The sequence below is a fragment of the Onthophagus taurus genome, chromosome 2 (assembly GCF_036711975.1).
Source record: "Onthophagus taurus isolate NC chromosome 2, IU_Otau_3.0, whole genome shotgun sequence".
Taxonomy (NCBI): Eukaryota; Metazoa; Arthropoda; class Insecta; order Coleoptera; family Scarabaeidae; genus Onthophagus; species Onthophagus taurus.
Genome location: NC_091967.1, coordinates 9,028,650 through 9,046,320, shown reverse-complemented (window position 1 = coordinate 9,046,320; position 17,671 = coordinate 9,028,650). Strand labels below are relative to the sequence as shown.

Sequence of the window (17,671 nt, the reverse complement as noted above, 5' to 3'; positions counted from 1 at the left end):
ATAGATAACTGTTAAACTGTTGAATAATTAAATATTTTGCTGCTTTTGAAATTGAAGGTGAAATCGTTAAATGAAATAGTCCTTCAAAATAATTGGTATGTATTTGTCAAAAAATAAAAAGACAAAGATTATCTTATTAGTCACTTTTATTCCAGTTTATATTTAGAATCAGATGTTATTAACGTTGGGGTTTAGATCTGAATCCTCTCCCACCTAAATACAATGTCAGACTCAGACCGTCAACAGAACTCGGTCAACGTATAGAAAGACGGTATATTTTTAGTATAGTCAAGTACCAAATCGTTCGCAGACGTTTCTTCGTGAATTGTTAAAATAGAACTCAAATTTCTAAAAATCAGTGAACAAAATTTTATATTAACTATTTAACCACTATGACCTAGAACTGACGGAACGTGATAACGTATGACTTTCGTGTTGCGGATTAGAGTATTGTGAAGTTTTTTAATATTCAGGTTCGTATGAATATGTTAACATCAAGGTTACGAGTGTGTGAAGTTTTTGTTGCCGTACATGATCAAAAAGTGAATAAAGGGCGCCACACCTACGCAATTTAATTTTTTAATGAATACATTTGGTGTTAGGTTAGGGGATATTGATTATTCATGTGCGTGTTTACTTTCATTATATAAAAAAAAATAATAATTAATAATTTAGGAAACAACGTTTAACGAGAAACCTTTGAAATTATATTTTAGTTATGTTAAAATAGATATATGACAGAAATAAGTCATGACATCATTTGATTTATGTTACATTAGTAAAAAAATAACATGATATGGTACTTGTTTGTGTATCTTACTTTTTGTAGAAAGCACAGTGAATTACTCAATTTACAGAGTAAGTACATATTTCTCAAGTTTTATTTTTCGCTCTCCCTGGCCTAATTTCAAATAAAGGTCACCAACAACTGTTGTAATATCAAGGTTGTTTGTACTTATTTCCATAATAAGGCATCACATAATCTAAATTAAGAGATTTTCTGCTAATAGATTTATAGTTGAAATATTTATAATTGAATTCGCGAGAAGGAAGTAATTTACAGTTACCTGGATGTTTAATTTGGCTACGAGTCTGTATATAAGAATCTCTACGTTAAGTTCTATACATATCCTTCACTTTGTTATCTACGTGGAAATAGAAAATTATTTTTTTGTTTGTTTAATTTCTATTGGAAATGAAAGTAGTAATTGTTACAATTTTTTGTTTGTTAACACAATGAGCCAGAAGGCCAATTCAATCTAACTCAGGTGTTTTCTTCTTGGAAATAAATACAGCTCATTCTTATAGTCATCGTACCAGGGCCGGATTATATCTGTATTTACGGCCGTTATTTGGTGAGCCAGAGATTGTGAAACTGAGTAATAGTTTAATGCGATTTGTCTATTGCATATAAGTTTCTTATCGTTAAACAAGTATACTTAACAGCACATTGTAAAGTTTTCCGCCTGGTAAAGTTAAAATTATGAAATTTTGGGTGGGATGTGTTTACAAAAACCATTAAGGTCGTCAGGAGTACTTAAGGCTAACACAATGCGTCCTTTATTATTTTCTGTGCATCTTTTATATTTGAGGTTCATACTCTAGCAGGACTTCGTATGAGGGAATGCTCTTAAATACCACAATCCACAGGTCTTGGCATGAACCATATTAGTCACCTCGTATAGTTTTACAGCGTTTTTTTGGTCATCACGAGGACATGGCGTGCAGACCTTACTTTACAGACAGTTCTCGGTGGTGGACTATGTATCCAAGATGTTACCGAATATAATTGCAACACCAAAGCAGAGGATTTTCTACCTCTTTCTTCTTCTGAGCACTGGGCTGTTATCGTATTTGGTCAGCAACCATTGATGTCATCATCTCAATACTTTGTTTTAATTGAATTTCACTATGCTCAGCCTGACTCGTCCTGTTTCTCACAGACCGTCTTTATCTCGACTTTTAATGTGGCTATATTCTGCTGACTAGAAGCTGTTCAGCTTGCTGATATGCGTACGAAATAGTGCTACTCCACCATGTAACTTTCCTCTATATTTGCAAGGTCTAAGGAAATTTTAAAACTTTTTTCTATACTTGACGTTTTGAGAAAATGATAAATATGTTAAAAAATGTTCCTTCTTTTCGAGAATAACAATCTAGAATACGATGGTCCTCTCGAAAGATAACAACAATTTTTAATAATATAAAGAACCAAGTCTGATAGTTTAACAATGTTCATACCAAAACAACTACTTGAACAATAAAGTGCATTTACGTTATCTATTACTTACGTTATCTTTAATCTAAAAGACCACTTCTCTACTAAGTTTTTATCCTCAACATATTTTAACCACTTTAAATTGACAATGATTAAAAGAAAACATTTCATTCACAACCCATAATTTCTTAATTGAGCTGTAATTAACAAAGAGGCGATGTGTTAAATGTCTATTCCTTTTCTTTTATAGAGTCATAACTTGAATTAAAAATGTATGGATTTGCTGTAAACCCGCAACAATATTATAACGCGTATCCAACTGTTGCGTATAATCAACCACCGAGTGCAATTAACGGTTATGGCTGGCATGGAAATGGATATGGGTGGCAAGCCGATCCTTCCACGTGGCATGTGCCAAGCCCGGATGAACCACCTAGCGAAGTTGTTGAAGAACCCATGCTCACAGCTCAAAAGGTTGAGAAACAAGAGTCTTGGGTGAGTGCTCATTATTTATAAATTTACATTTTTTTATTAATATATTTAGATACATGAAATAATAATAATAATAAAATACATGATAAAAAGATATAAGTAAGACAAAATCAATAATACAGGCGCCAACAATCTTGAAATGAATGTGGAGCCAAAACGGCAGTGTATTACAAGATGCTGCGAAAAGCATAACGATTTCTATCAAGTTCTACTTATCGTTAGTAGTGAAAAATCTAAGTAAAAATAGATTTTATTAATTCATTTATAAAAAATATTAAAATAATCTAAATGACAATAGGATTCAAATTCTTTAAAACATTTAAGGTACGTGAAATAAGTACATAGTTTGAAATAGGATAGGTGTTTACATTATTACTGTTTGAAATTTTTATCGTTGTTACCTTAACAATAGTTGAAAAACTAATATTAATAATAAATTGCGAAATGTAGTTTTATAAATATTATTCGTAACGTTTCCTAGACATATGATGTTAGTTAAAAACCGAGTAAATATTGATAACACAATTTAATTAACCATTAGGTGGAGTACACCCTCCTCTTGGGTTTTAATGTGATATCGCACATTTTTATCAGCTTTTCGACCATATCCGCTCGTCGCACTTTCCGATTAGTTTTATTCGCGTCGCGATTCTAACAAGAGCTTGTGTCGTATTTTAAAGTTTCTAACAATTATTATTAAACATTTTGTTATAAAATAGTTTTTGATTATGCCGATTTTTAATAAATTATTTCGGCGTAAAAGTCGCGAATCAGAAACGCCTTTAGATAATCGAAAGTCTAAAGGAGCTGATGATCTGAATGGAAATTCAAATCAAATCGCCGAAACTTCAATTAGTAAATTGAAAGTTGTTCAAACTAAATTAACAAAGCATACTGTTGCGCCGTTGGATTTGATTCCATCACCTCGCCATATTTCTGATGTTAAAGAATATAGTGATTCTCGAAAACTCGTTATTATTTCGCCGAAACCAAAACATAAATCGTCTCTTGAAATTCAACTAAGCGAAGATACTAATAAAACGTGTAAATCTGTTGGTTCTATTAAACATAAAATATATAAGGTAGAAATAATTTAAGTATATGATTTTATGGAAACTAAGACGTATGTATTCTTTAATTAATTTTTTATTTGTAATTTATTTCAGTTTGGTGAGCGAGGTTCGGGATTTAAACGAGATGAACCTCAAGATTTCTATTCTTTGCGCGACGAATGTTTAGATAATGGAACGTTATTTGAAGATCCAGATTTTCCACCAACTGATTCTTCCTTGTTTTATAGTAGACGACCAGATAGATATTATGAATGGAAACGTCCACACGTAAGTAGATAATTAAAAACAATTATTATTTATTATTGTAGCTTTTATTTATTATTTATTAAACGTAGCGCTTAATTTTTTTATTGTTTATCAAACCACTAATACCACAATACAATAACACCATCAATATCAATATCGTTGCTTATTGTTCATTTTGATAAATAATCAAAACTTCCTGTTACTATTAAATCCATTTTTACAAGTTGCAACTAATCGCAATAGGAATTAATAGATACTGTTTAAAAATACATATTGTATACGGAAGATTAAATACTGCTTGCAAAAGAATAAAAGCTGTATCTAAAGCAGATTCTCACTGTAAAAAATTAGATACTGCGTAATGCAGACTAGATACTGCTTTTAGAAGACTAAATACTGTTTGCAGAAGACTGGATATTGCTTGCAGAAAATTATATACTACAGATAGAAGAACGTCGTCGTCTGCAAGTAGCTTGAAGACAAGCTTTCATTAGTAGTATCTAGTTTTCTGCCTGAAATATAAAAAGTACTGCCATTAGTATTAATTAAATGAAATACCCAAGTAACTTATAGCTATTTTGAACTTAATATCGTTTCAACATTCACTTTATTCAAAGTTTTATAAATACTGTTCTTATCTTGTGCCTGCAGTATCTAGGGTATCTCTCTAGTATCTGGTTTTTTGTTTGCAGTATATGTACATCTGATTATAGTAACTTATCTTATTGCTTGCTGATTGCAACATACAGAGTAGAAGTACTGCTAATAATTGATCTAATGGAGTGTTTGTTCTCCTTGACTCTCAATTCCATCAAGTGTAAAGATGTAAGTCGGTCCTTTATCCCTCCATCATAGTAGATACTTGCTTATTAATTCTCAAAGAAATAATTTCCTCTTGTAATAATATTATGTGCAGTTCACAGATGCACCATAAATTAAAGAACGCAAAACTGTTAAATCCAATTCTATTTCGTTCGTGTACTCGGATCGATAATCTCTGTTATTGCGACATGATTGATTTATTAGAACAAACACGTTTCACTAAAAAGTTTTTAGATTAATAAATAAATTAAAATTTTTTACAGGAAATTTCCGATAATCCTCAATTTTTCGTCGAGGGTTACTCGAGATTCGATGTCCAACAAGGTGAATTGGGTGACTGTTGGTTACTGGCAGCTGTCGCAAACCTAACATTATATAAAAGATTGTTCTTCCAAGTAGTTCCTGATGATCAGGGATTTGAAGAAAAATATGCAGGCATTTTTCACTTCAGGTAATTTAATTGATAACATAATTTCTTAACGTTTAAAAATAATAATTTTCCTTAATGATTGTAGATTTTGGCAATATGGTCGCTGGGTTGACGTAGTTATAGACGATAGGTTACCCACGTATCGCGGGCAGTTAGTATTTTTACATTCAACTGAAGATAACGAATTTTGGAGTGCCTTATTAGAAAAAGCTTACGCCAAGTAAACACTTAGTAACTTTTCTTTTCAATTTATTTAAATTCTTCATATTGTAGATTACACGGTTCTTATGAAGCTTTAAAAGGAGGCTCAACATGTGAAGCTATGGAAGATTTTACTGGAGGTGTAACCGAAATGTACGAAATGAATGCGTCTCCACCTAATTTATTTAAAATTGTTTTAAAAGCATTTGAAAGATCTTCATTAATGGGCGCATCTTTAGAGGTGAGTTTATTTATTCACGCTATTTAACCATTAAATTGTTATAATTAAAATAATAATTTAATTAAGATAATATCTTGTAATCTAATCCTTAGAGAATTAATTTAATTTGTGATTAATAAACACAATTCTTTTATAATTAATTAATTTTAGCCCGATCCAAATGTCTTAGAAGCGGAAACCGGCGAAGGTTTAATCAGAGGTCACGCATATAGTATCACTAGAGTGCGTTACGTCGATATAGAAACGCCCAACTCTAGAGGAAAGATTCCATTACTTAGACTAAGAAATCCATGGGGAAACGAAGCAGAATGGAACGGACCTTGGAGTGATAAATCACCCGAATGGCGTTTCATTCCGGAACATGAAAAACAAGAATTAGGTTTAACATTCGATAATGATGGCGAATTTTGGATATCATTCAAAGATTTTATGCAACATTTCGATCGCTTAGAAATATGTAATTTAAATCCGGATTCGTTGACGGAAGAAGAATTAAGTGAAGGACATAAAAAACGTTGGGAAGTTTCGTTCTTTGAAGGTGAATGGGTTCGTGGTGTTACAGCTGGAGGATGTAGAAATTATTTGGGTAACTGCACTAAAGATTAATTCCACTATGCAACTAAGATCATTTAATTCTTTTACAGAAACATTTTGGCATAATCCGCAATATAGGGTTACATTAACGGAAGTTGATGATGATGATGAAGAAGGAAAATGTACGCTTATTGTTGCGTTGATGCAAAAAAATAGAAGGTCTCAACGTAATATGGGTATAGATGTCCTTACTGTTGGTTTTGCTATTTACCATGTAAGTTATCGCTTTGCGTTGTAATTAATTTAATAATATATATTTTTTGTTATTGCAGTTACCATATCCAGATAGAGTATCAAAACCTTTAGACTTAAATTTTTTCAAATATAATGCTTCAGTGGCTCGATCTCCATCATTTATAAATCTTCGTGAGGTTAGCTGCAGGTTCAAATTACCTCCAGGAACGTACTGTATAGTTCCGTCCACTTTTGAGCCAAGTGAAGAAGGCGAATTCCTGTTGAGAATCTTCTCAGAACACCAAAACAATATGGAGTATGTGTCCTCTAATTCTGATAAAGTTCAAACTGGTGACTATAACAATCGAGTCTCTCGTTTTTCTGGCCCACCTCGCTATCACGGTTCTTATTACTCAAGTACTTACAGCAACTCTTCTTCCACTCCGTATCCAAGCAGTAATAATACCATGCCACAAGCGAGTGCTCCCTATCCAAGTTCACCAGCCCCATATCCAACTGGAGCTCCATCTTATCCAAATTCTCCATCTCCTTATCCCACTACTGCACCTCCATATCCGACTTCAGCAGCACCACCTTATCCTACTAACACAGCTCCTTACCCCACTAGTCAAGCTCCTTATCCTACCCAAGGATATCCTCATCCTCCTTATCCACCTGGGTCTTATAGTGCTCCAGGAGCACAAGCTCAATCTGCGTATCCCTATCCACATCCGCATAATACAGGTTACACATCATATTCTGGTTATTATCAGCAAAATAATTATAATTATCAATATCGAAAATAAAAGCTTTGTTGCTTTTGCTTTTTTGAACATTTTTGTGGTTGTTTGGTTTGAATAATAAGTTATGAGATGAACTTTTAATCTGTTTTAAATTTAATTTGACATCATAGTTAGTTGAAAAATATTAATTTCCCAATATGATCTCAATCCAAAACTTCTGATTCTTTCTTTTGTATACAAATATGCATTTATCTTGGAACATTTATTTAGGGTCTACATTTTTCTTTTGATGTTATTGTTGATTTAAAATGTAACAGTGCGGTGTCTATAACATCCACAAATTAATAGTATTTAAAACTAGAAATTAATAGTAAGAATCTCAAAAAAAAAATAATACATTTCATTTTTCTTAGATCTGTTACTGAGACTGCACTGTAAATAATTACATTAAACATTATGTTTTAAGTAAAATAAGATATTTCATTTTGTTTTTCTTTTTGTACATTTAACAATGCTTTAATCAATACTATTAAGTTTTATTGACTAAAATATTAACATCACTTAGTTCTCGTGTGAATTTCAATTTTATATCTTGGTACATTGGGTTGAGCACTTTGGCAATGAAAATCCACAAGCAAGAACTATACGTTTATTAAAAGAAAATTATTAAATTACCTTTACAAAGTTGTTGATGTGAAACTAATAAATTTGGTTTGAAGAGTTGTGCTGTATCATTTTAAAATGTTCCTTTCTTTTATAACTAATAAAATTACTCGTTTCCTATTTTAAAATGATATCAATTTAATTAATTTTCTTAACTAATTTGTATTTATATATTTTAGAGAAAATGACGCTCAAATCGGCATGGGTGAAGTTGATAAAAGGGTAAGAATCATTTCAATTCAGTTAGTTCTAAAATTGTATTTGATTATTAGGTTTTACGAACATCTATAAAATCTTAATATAACGTCGTTATAAGGGCTGCTAACAATATACAACAATTTCGAATTGTGATACATATTTCTTGTTAATAACAGGTTCGAAACGTTCAACCGACACCTCAAATTAATCAGGTTAACGATCAAGTTTATGAATTTTTCAAAAAATTGGCTGGTGAGGACGGCGAAGTTGATTGGATGGAATTAAAACAAGTTTTGGATTATGCTATGAAATTAGGTCAGATTTTAATTTGATTCATTAGATATGCAATATTAATATAGAATAGTTTTGCTTTGTTTAATACTTCATTTACTTCTTAATTTATTAATTTGAATGTATTTTTATACAAGTTGTTTCAAAAGTAGTAACCAAATTTAATTAGAGTGGTCCATATTCAACTTTCTTGCATATTTATATAGCATTGATAGATTATTAACGGTTGAAAAATAGATTATGAAAAATTAAATTTAAAATATAATACGCTAAAACTTCTGAGTTCAGATTCTCGTTATGGAGCACTAGAAATAACTAATAAAAGACTACATACTGCTTGGTGAAGACTACACACTATTTGAATGTTTTAGAAAACCATAAACAGATTGAAGGCAATTATAGTGCTTGCAAAACTAAACATTTCTATTGTAGAAGATCAGATACTTCTTATAGCACACTAGATACTGCTTGCAAAAGACTAGATGCTAGATTGCAGAAGACTAAATAATGTTTGCAGAAGACCAGATTCAAATTGCAGAAGATTAGGTACTGCTTATAGCAAACTAGATACTTGCAAAATATTAAATATTGTTTTCAGAAGACTAGATACTGTTTGTAAAAGACTAGATAGTGTTTACAGAAAACTAGATTCTACCGACAGATTAATATATCTGACAGATATTACAATTGACAATATATTACGGACAGAAGCCTAGATATCTCTAGAAATAGACAAGATATTACAGATGGAAAACTAGACTATCCTTATAGAAGCTAGACACTGCTTCCAGATGACAACAACTAGCGGTTACTGCGGTTTACTAGTGGTTACCAGCGTTGTGGTAACATTTCCTTCGATTTCTTGAATCGTCTCATATGGGTTGCTTGAACTGTACGAATCGTTTGATGCAACCTTAAATTTTATGTCAATAATATTGTTGGTCGTCAATTAATGCCATTATTTATGGGCAGATAAATCTTTCCAGCAGAGTTTTGTGAAACTCGGTGAAGAACATCTTATTTTTCTGTAATAATTTTTTGTTGAATTTGGTATATTTTATTTGGCAAACTACTTTTCTAACACTTGTATGAGTTGTGAAGTTCTTTTCTGCTTTTGCTTTTATCCCTTTAAACGTCTCCATCCACAAAATATTACATGAATAACCTGTCCACTTTATAAACACAAATAACCTCATTTAATTATTTTATTTTTCTTATGAACAGTAAAGTTATTCTAACACCTGTTTAATACCTTGTCACATTGAATGTCACACAGCTTAAATTTTTAATTTATTTCTCATTAACTTTTTAATAAAATCTAGAAAGCACACTGAATGCATAAAACCAATTACATACTTACAAACAGATGGTTGCATTAAAAAACATGGAATGCGGTTAATAACTGGGATGTTATTTGTCTAACCAATTTTCGGCTGATAACATTTCTTTTATTATTGTAAATTTAGATGGTCCGATAGAGAAGATGGGTATGAAACAAGTGGAAGGTGTGGAAGGTGGTCCTGGCGGTCAACAAGGGGATTTTCCTTGCTGCCAGGACAAGTCGATGCTTTTGTGCATCGGCGCTCTGTGCTGTTTCCTTTGTATGCTTATGTGCAAAGACAAATCAAACCAAAATCCGCAAGATATGTGCGGAGCTTGTACCGGTGGTATTCTTGCGAATTTATGTGCTGGTAGTTTGGCCGGCCAAATGCAACCGCAAAGAACTAATGATAATCGAGTTTATAATTCGATCGACAATGAAATTATTACCGCGCCTCCAGATCCATCAAATCCACCACATCCGGCCAGTTATGGTAGGTTTAGAGAGTGCCAGAGGTTTGCTATCAGATAAGGACGGTAGTATTTTCCATTTTTTGTTGTGTACAGAAGCTATATCTTATGCATGCTTAGAGATGTTGCAAAAATATCGTTTTACTTCGTTAAAATCAATCTAAATTTTTTGTAAACTGGTTGAAATTTTTGTAGAGTTACAAAATAAAGGATTTTCAAAGGACGTTTGTAGGAGTATGGTTGCAATGCTCGATTCTGATCACTCAGGAAAGTTACGATTCGAAGAATTTAAATCTTTATGGCATGATGTAAGAGACTGGAAGGTATTACTAACTAAAGCAAATGTCGAAATTTAATTCACTGAATGTTATGTTACTTTTTAGATGGCATTCCGTTTGTATGATAGAGACAATTCGGGAACTCTGGATGGTTTTGAGCTGCGCCAAGCGTTCACCTCCGCAGGATACAATTTAAATTATCGCGTTTTAAACATTTTAATGCATCGTTATGGCAATCAAAACGGTCAAATGGAATTTGACGATTTCATAAATTGTGCGGTCAAGTTAAAAACGATGTTAGGTAAATATATTTTTTTATATTAACTCATAAATCTTTATGAATTAGTCTTATAAACGTTTATATTTGCTGTAAATTCAATAGCTTTTGTTTTGTCAGGATGTATTTTTTTTGTATTTTATTTCTAGTTCAAACAGGTGGTATTAGCGAAGATGCTCTTATTCGAGCAATCCAATACGATCAAGAAAACGACAATAGGTTTGTAAATCGATACAACGAGAAAGGTTTTAATGTCAATAATTATTATGGGTTTATATGAATTAACGACAAGTTCTACTAATAAAGTAACAAAATTGTGTTGTATATTTATAACATGGTATGATGTAATAATATTTGTATTACTAAAATTAACGCTTGTCTTGCAACTTGCTTATTTACTAAATTATTGCACTTCTCAAGCGAGTTCTGTACGATACACACTTTTAACACATTGATTTTTAAATCTATGTCACTTATGTGTTAACCTAATTGTTAGCTTTTGAGGAATGTTTTGGTGTTGATTATCTAATAATTATTAATTGAGGTTTACCAAATTTTAATTCTTGTCTGTTCTATGTTTTATCTTTCAGGTATATTTGAGAGTAAAAACGAGGATCGCAAAGACAATGCGGAGTTTTCCTTAGAAGAATGGATATGTAGCACAATGTACGCTTAAAACTCAAAATTGATAGTTTTTTTAATGAAAATTATTAAGTTATATAAGCTTCCATCGCAGCGGCTTTTATTTTATATTTATATTTATGAAATATTCAGGTTCAACTTTCAACTAATATTCCGACATATAAATTAGCAATTAATTACATGTTATATACGTAATTAAAAAATATTATCTATTTTAATATTAATCATTAAAAATTATATTTAAATAAAATTTTAATGCTTTTGTACGTATTTTATTTTTTTATTGAGCTAAGGACTGCTTAAAATAAAGCTGTTAAATGTATAGTAGTGTGCCAAATATATAAAGATGGAAACTGTTAAATATAACTCGTTAAAATTTGCGTTACAGCTATTACTCACTAGATGGGAGTAACGTTCATTTATTAAAATTTTCATCGTTTCTCAAATTGTGATACGTGTACCTCTATTATAGAGTACGTGAACTGGCTATGCAGAAAAAAGATTGCCATCTAACAATCAGTAGTTGAAGTGATAATAATACATCTCCTTCTATATTAGTGTGGGGTTCCCCTGATCTGTTTCTTTATTTTTATCAATTTGATAAATGTTAAAAAGACTTGAAAAAGGATTATTAGATTGTCCTTCAAAAATCTTAAAAGCCGTGAACATTTGACATTTACCTATATCAAACAAGAAAAGATCGCTTAACCTAACTGCCAAACCAAAAATTTTGAACACTGTAGACTGTGGGTTAAGATGACGCCTTAATACTTCACTGGCATACGGATTTTTGTAAATGGTGGGAATACAAGACAACTTTGAGCGATTTGAACCACTTTTACTACATGAAAATGAGTAATCCGTATTTTCGCATTGAAGACCATCAACAGCAAATATATCAAGGTATGTACAATGCGTCATTAATTTTTGACATTTTTGTCATTGTGATTTGTTTCATGTAACTTCATGCAAACGAAAACGAATAATTTTTCACATTTTTAAAACACATATTTTCTGTTAAATGATATTGTTATTGTAGATGGGGAAATGGATATAGATTGCCATTCGGTTACTAGCAAAGCAAGTCAACATGTAAAGCTACATGGTAAGTATCACTTTTTGAATAGTTAACTGCTAATACGATAAAAATTTAATAAATTTACAAAATCAAGCATTAAAAAACACTTTACAGCTATTAAATTTTTTTATATATATCTTTTCCAATTTCTTATTATTAGTAAATAAGCTTGGTTTCAATTAAATAGCAGATAGATGCATTGCTTATCATCTGGTATCCTTTTCTAATTATCTGGAATTTTATGTTAGTTGTCTGTAATTGCCTTCTAGTCACTTGATATTTTCTGCCACCTATCTGGATATATTTGTTAGTCTCAGTAATCTGAAATTTTCTACTAATCGGCTGATATTCTTTTATAATCATCTTGCACTTTTTGTCATTCATCTGGTATTATTTATCAGTTCTAGTAACCTAAATTTCTCTGATAATCATCTGGTATGCTTGAGTATCTCATATATTATTGATAGTATTAGTTATCAGGAATCCTTGTTATTTATTTGGTATTTTCTGCCAGATTCGGCAAAGATTATTTATCAGAGACATTTTGGATATGGTAATTCTATGCCAGTCATTTTGTATTATTTGTCAGTCTAAATAACCTGGAATTCTTTGATAATCATTAGATATTTTCTGCCAGTTATTTAGTATGCACGATCGTCAGTTTCTTTCTTCTGTCTTCACCAACTATATTGCTGTTCTCTTTTTGGAGATTGTTACTTTAGTGAAAAGCTCTAATATTGTGCAGATGATGTTTAACATTTTTTCGAGCAATCCGACATTTAATAATTTAGGAATTTGTTGAAATAATTTGATTTCGTGTTTCTGAAATAGATTTTTATTGATGGAAAAAAAATTAAATCCAAATTTAATTAGGCATTTATAAATTTATTCTTGCAATTTTACAATTTCTGGACAAACATCGTTTGTTATAAGACAACATTTTTTCTCTCAGATATTTGTTTTTCAACGACACTATTAATTTTTCTCGCCATACAATGATAAGAGAATCGACTTCGAAATACATCGGCTGCCATTTCGCAAATAAAGGTATGCACCATGGGATTAGTGCAAAGTTTAATCATCGCTGCGGCAAATTTTTGTGGATCAGCATCAACGAGTATTCCGGAAATTCGGTGTGTAATTGCGTACTTCGCGTACCCTGAGTTAGTAGCAATGATAGTTTTCCCCATATGTAAAGCTTGAAGAATTGTATCCGGAAATGGGTCATGTTTAGTTGGTATCAACACAGCCGTACATTTTTTTAATAACGTCTTTTTTTGTTGTATCGAAAGTTGTTTTAATATTGAAATTTGTGATCCGTATTTTTTATCTTTTATAGCGTCTAGTAGTTCGTCGTAATAAATGAGTTCTTCTGGTCGTTTTTCGTTGCAATTGCCACCGATTACAACGTGAATTTTTTCTTTTAAGTTATCATCAGCTATGATCCAAAATACTTCTAATGTATCCATAATTAACTTGAAATTTGATCTTTTTTTGTATTGGCCAAAGACAACGAAAATGTGTACGTTCGATGGAAGATCTGGAATTACTCGATGTATATCTATGCAATCGTCTTTCCAAGAACCCGTATCTACGCAAGGGCTAATAAATGTGAGGTCGCGATTATAATTTGGAAAGGATCTTCGAAATATATCGCCCAAACATTCACTTTGTACCACTATTTCATTGGCATGCGTTATACTCATCACAGTTAATAAATCTGGCGTTACCTTCAAATAATTGGAAAATAAGTCCAATGATTGTATAGCGGAGAAGTGAGCCAATAAAATCGTTTTGTAACTAGATAGTTTCGATAAAATAAATAAAGCGATTGCGTTTGTATCACACACGATTACTTTCGGGGTGGGTTTCGGAGGGAATATGCATAATCTAATGGCCATGATGATGGCTTTCAAGCAATACCAATTTCTTGGGATGTAACTTGCTGAAAATTTCACATCGATGTCACCTTTATTTGGCTAAAACAAATTCTTTCGAACATCAACAACAAAAGTTATTATAACATACCAATAGTTCTGGAAAACAATTATTTCTATCAACCTCCGTAGTTAAAATCGTTACTTTATGGCCGTGATCTTTAAGCCCGTTTGCAAGATCGACAATGTATCGATCATCTTTTCGCCTTCGCAATTTATTGTGCATGAACACAACATGGCATTTATTCCGATCAAAATCTGCGCGCACCACTTGATTATTGACAGCCATTTATTACTATATTAGTATTATTCAGGTTCTTAAAATTTTGTTACACCTTTCAATTAGCATGATGATGTTACCGTCACTGTCAAATTATGTCAATCTATTGTTTATCAAAAAAAATATAGCGGCTATTTAATGTTTTCGTTTTCAATCAAAAGAAAACAAGTCTTTCTTTTTGATGCTATAAAGAATAATTAATTAGAAACATAAACAAATTTAATCCAAAACCATTTTTTTGTCATAAAAATTATTTGCTAGAAATGGAAGAGCAACTAGAAATAGCTGAAAACCGCTGTAATTCGTTGAAGGATCAATTGGATGAAATGAAAAGGCTCTATCAAAATAAAACCGACTCGGGCAGAAATCAAAAAATTCCCAGACCTCTGAGTGCAGTTAGAAAAATTCCAGAACTGAAAAAGTATAAGGCAACGCCCCGCACGTGCAAAGATTTTAATGACATCCAAAATGCATCGGATAAATTATCAACCCCTGTGTTAACTCAATCCTTCCACGAACGTGACAACATCTCATCAAGTCCCGATGATACCAACGTGGCAATGATGAAACAAAATTCTCAAATAATCAGTACCGATACTTCCGGTGCTGCCGTCCAAACAATCAACAATATCTTGAACGGCATTACTGATTCTGTAAACAAACTTTCTCAACTACACGTAAAATTAGAATATGATAAACCCCTCGCAGCGCGAAAATCGAGAAAATTGAAGGATTCAGCTTGCGGAGATGATCAACCAGGTAACGTTTTCAATCATGAAGTGAATAACATTTATTTATTAATTCCATATTTAGAATACTCACCTCGTTTGGAATCAGTACCGGATCAGAGTGATCATGGCGATCACACTCAAGAGGACCTCAACCCAAGATCATCATCAATAGCTAGTTTACCCTCCAAAAGTAACGTTCCCAGAAGAAAAATTAGACGTAAACAACAACTAAATAAACGATCGACGATTTCCGTCAACATCACTACAAAGAAAAGCGTAAAATCAACCGCAAAACACGTTGAGAAAAAATTTAAAATGGAACCGGTGAAAATGGTGAAACATGATTCCGGTTCAATTTTATCGCCGAAATCAAAAAAATCAATTCAACCACCAAAACGATTAATGCCGACTTCTCGCGAGAGAATGCAAAAATCTAAAACGTTAAAAACAGGTTCGTTAGATCCTGAGAAACTGGTGGAGATATATCATAACGTTGCAGCGAAAGATACCGATTCCGATGAGAGTGCAAGAGGAGATATTGCTAAAAGAAAGTCGAAAGATAGGAAATTTAAGTCGAGTTCTGAAACTGTTCCTTCTTATACTTTCGATGAACAATCCTCCGAATTGATCGAACCTCGTCCTCAAACGCAACAAAATGTGAAAACACACTCGCAATTAACGCAATCACAACTAACACAAAAGTATTATCAACAGAATGTTTCCCAAGGTGATCCAGGTGTTTTGAATTATCAACGCCAATTGTCTCCTATTGATGAAAATACATACTCAGAACCGAATGCTCCTAGAATGGAATGTTACAACAACATGATAACTTGTTCAAGAAATTATGAGTTACCTACAATTGCTTCGAAAATGAAGCAGGTTGCTAAAAGATATTTGAGAGAATTTAATTTAAATGCGATTCCATTTTGTCCGACTAAATCTACAAGTCCCAGTCATAACATAGGTATTAACATCCAACAAGTGATGAATATTTTAAAGACAAGGCAACCACTTAGTGGTATATCACCTACTTTAGCGCACAATATTGGAATAGCTGCTGGAAAGTTACGAAATAGATCTTTATCCGCTATGGCTTCTACAATAGGTTCTCGAGCTGGGTAATAATCTCTTTTAAGTTCAAGTCATTTTATTGAAATTGATTGTAGTAGTTCTATTAGGTACGAAAGAATGGCGTGTCCCTTAAACCGACACAGCTTGAATTATCATCAATTACAAGAAATGGCTAAGGAGATTCCTGAAGAACCTGACGAAGAAGAAGCCATGGAATCTGGAGCAGCGGGTGATACAAATGTAAGTTATTATTGAGTGGTAATTAACCTTGAATAAATATTCTTCTTTGTACAGAGAATTTTTAAGTGGACATCAGATCCAAATAAACAAAAAACTTGTACTTGCGTGCCACAAAAAGGTAATGATTTTCAACAAATTTACAACAAGTACCAAGGCAGCGTTTATTCAACTAGCACTATTACGCAGGTATATTATCCATCTCATTAGTAACAACTAAACATATTCTACGTGTATTTGTAGCCAATAATACAAAACAATCCAATGCGTGTGCGTTGTTCCTCTGCCAGACAGCCGTTTCGAACAAAAACAAAAGTTTGGTCTAAACCCGATAAATCCTTAGATACGAAACCAAGTACTGTTTTGAAAGGAAAAGAAAAAAATCTTAAAGAAGTTTTAACAAATCTTCACAATGAATTTGCTTATCTCAACTCGTATTTAAAAAATTAAAAAATCATTTCGTTTAATCTAAAATTAATTAATTTATTTTTAGAGAATATGAAAATTTATCGAACAAAATAGCCGAAATGGGCAACCAACCCGACGAAGAGCTCGTAAAGCAACTTGAAAATATGGAAAGGTGTCTTAGCAATAAAGAAGAAGAAATAACTATGGTGATGGCTTTATACAAAGAAGTTGTCGACTTGAAGCAGCAAGTTAAAGTGTTAAAAATCAAAGCCAGCACTGCATCAGTTACACTTTCTCAACAAATGCAAATGCAACAAGTTGTACAGCCACCTCAAATTAGTAGATTTCGCGATTACACCGATCCGCTCGCTGCAATACATTTAACAAAGCTTTTAAGGCAAATTCAAGTATATCAAGAAACGAATAGGATAGGACGCAGGTCGTAAAATTGTCGTCATACATTGATTTCCATATTTCATGATAAATTCTAGTTTAAACGTTTATTGTATTTTTAATAAACATAAATGTTACATAAAATAAGCTATTATACAA

The 17,671-nt window shown here is 32.1% G+C and overlaps 3 protein-coding genes across 9 annotated transcripts; 2 read left to right on the top strand and 1 right to left on the bottom strand.

The window, feature by feature from the left end:
• Positions 1 to 56: 56 nt before the first annotated feature.
• Positions 57 to 11,636, top strand: LOC111427055 (calpain-B-like). 5 transcript variants are annotated; one of them, XM_071194121.1, is made up of 15 exons: positions 57 to 95; positions 2,469 to 2,713; positions 3,877 to 4,050; positions 5,115 to 5,302; positions 5,367 to 5,501; positions 5,555 to 5,723; positions 5,874 to 6,309; positions 6,368 to 6,531; positions 6,590 to 6,807; positions 8,077 to 8,119; positions 8,272 to 8,410; positions 9,853 to 10,200; positions 10,373 to 10,500; positions 10,561 to 10,756; positions 11,323 to 11,636. In XM_071194121.1, exons 2-15 carry the CDS (start codon positions 2,489 to 2,491, stop codon positions 11,406 to 11,408), a joined length of 2,649 nt encoding a protein of 882 aa, XP_071050222.1. In that variant the 5' UTR covers positions 57 to 95; positions 2,469 to 2,488; the 3' UTR covers positions 11,409 to 11,636. The 5 variants fall into 5 exon arrangements, with proteins under 5 accessions (XP_071050222.1, XP_022917784.2, XP_071050220.1 ...); XM_023062016.2 differs by lacking the exon at positions 57 to 95 and adding an exon at positions 214 to 473; XM_071194120.1 differs by lacking the exons at positions 57 to 95; positions 2,469 to 2,713 and adding exons at positions 3,390 to 3,792; positions 10,882 to 10,951 and having other exon boundaries at positions 11,323 to 11,416.
• A 494-nt stretch (positions 11,637 to 12,130) lies between these two features.
• Positions 12,131 to 17,671, top strand: LOC111427647 (uncharacterized). 3 transcript variants are annotated; one of them, XM_023062885.2, is made up of 8 exons: positions 12,131 to 12,277; positions 12,414 to 12,479; positions 14,931 to 15,428; positions 15,483 to 16,521; positions 16,570 to 16,714; positions 16,769 to 16,900; positions 16,955 to 17,145; positions 17,205 to 17,671. In XM_023062885.2, the coding sequence occupies exons 1-8, from the start codon at positions 12,220 to 12,222 to the stop codon at positions 17,563 to 17,565; spliced, it is 2,490 nt and encodes an 829-aa protein (XP_022918653.2). In that variant the 5' UTR covers positions 12,131 to 12,219; the 3' UTR covers positions 17,566 to 17,671. The 3 variants fall into 3 exon arrangements, with proteins under 3 accessions (XP_022918653.2, XP_022918655.2, XP_022918654.2); XM_023062887.2 differs by having other exon boundaries at positions 12,136 to 12,277; positions 16,582 to 16,714; XM_023062886.2 differs by having other exon boundaries at positions 12,136 to 12,277; positions 16,573 to 16,714.
• LOC111427649 (alpha-1,3/1,6-mannosyltransferase ALG2-like) lies at positions 13,311 to 14,781 on the bottom strand. The gene is made up of 2 exons (XM_023062888.2): positions 14,481 to 14,781; positions 13,311 to 14,431 (listed from the first exon to the last, which is right to left on the bottom strand). Exons 1-2 carry the CDS (start codon positions 14,676 to 14,678, stop codon positions 13,379 to 13,381), a joined length of 1,251 nt encoding a protein of 416 aa, XP_022918656.1. The 5' UTR covers positions 14,679 to 14,781; the 3' UTR covers positions 13,311 to 13,378.

Bases quoted from the DNA above. Each gene is read 5' to 3' on its own strand.
- LOC111427647 (XM_023062885.2), top strand. From the start codon at position 12,220: ATGAAAATGAGTAATCCGTATTTTCGCATTGAAGACCATCAACAGCAA. The intron at 12,278-12,413 runs GTATGTACAATG...TTGTTATTGTAG, and splicing joins TCAACAGCAAATATATCAAG to ATGGGGAAATGGATATAGAT. The intron at 16,522-16,569 runs GTAATAATCTCT...AATTGATTGTAG, and splicing joins ACAATAGGTTCTCGAGCTGG to TAGTTCTATTAGGTACGAAA.
- LOC111427649 (XM_023062888.2), bottom strand. From the start codon at position 14,678: ATGGCTGTCAATAATCAAGTGGTGCGCGCAGATTTTGATCGGAATAAA. The intron at 14,432-14,480 runs GTATGTTATAAT...AATTTGTTTTAG, and splicing joins ATTGTTTTCCAGAACTATTG to CCAAATAAAGGTGACATCGA.
- LOC111427055 (XM_071194119.1), top strand. From the start codon at position 3,439: ATGCCGATTTTTAATAAATTATTTCGGCGTAAAAGTCGCGAATCAGAA. The intron at 6,532-6,589 runs GTAAGTTATCGC...TTGTTATTGCAG, and splicing joins TTGGTTTTGCTATTTACCAT to TTACCATATCCAGATAGAGT. The intron at 6,808-8,076 runs GTATGTGTCCTC...TATATATTTTAG, and splicing joins GAACACCAAAACAATATGGA to AGAAAATGACGCTCAAATCG.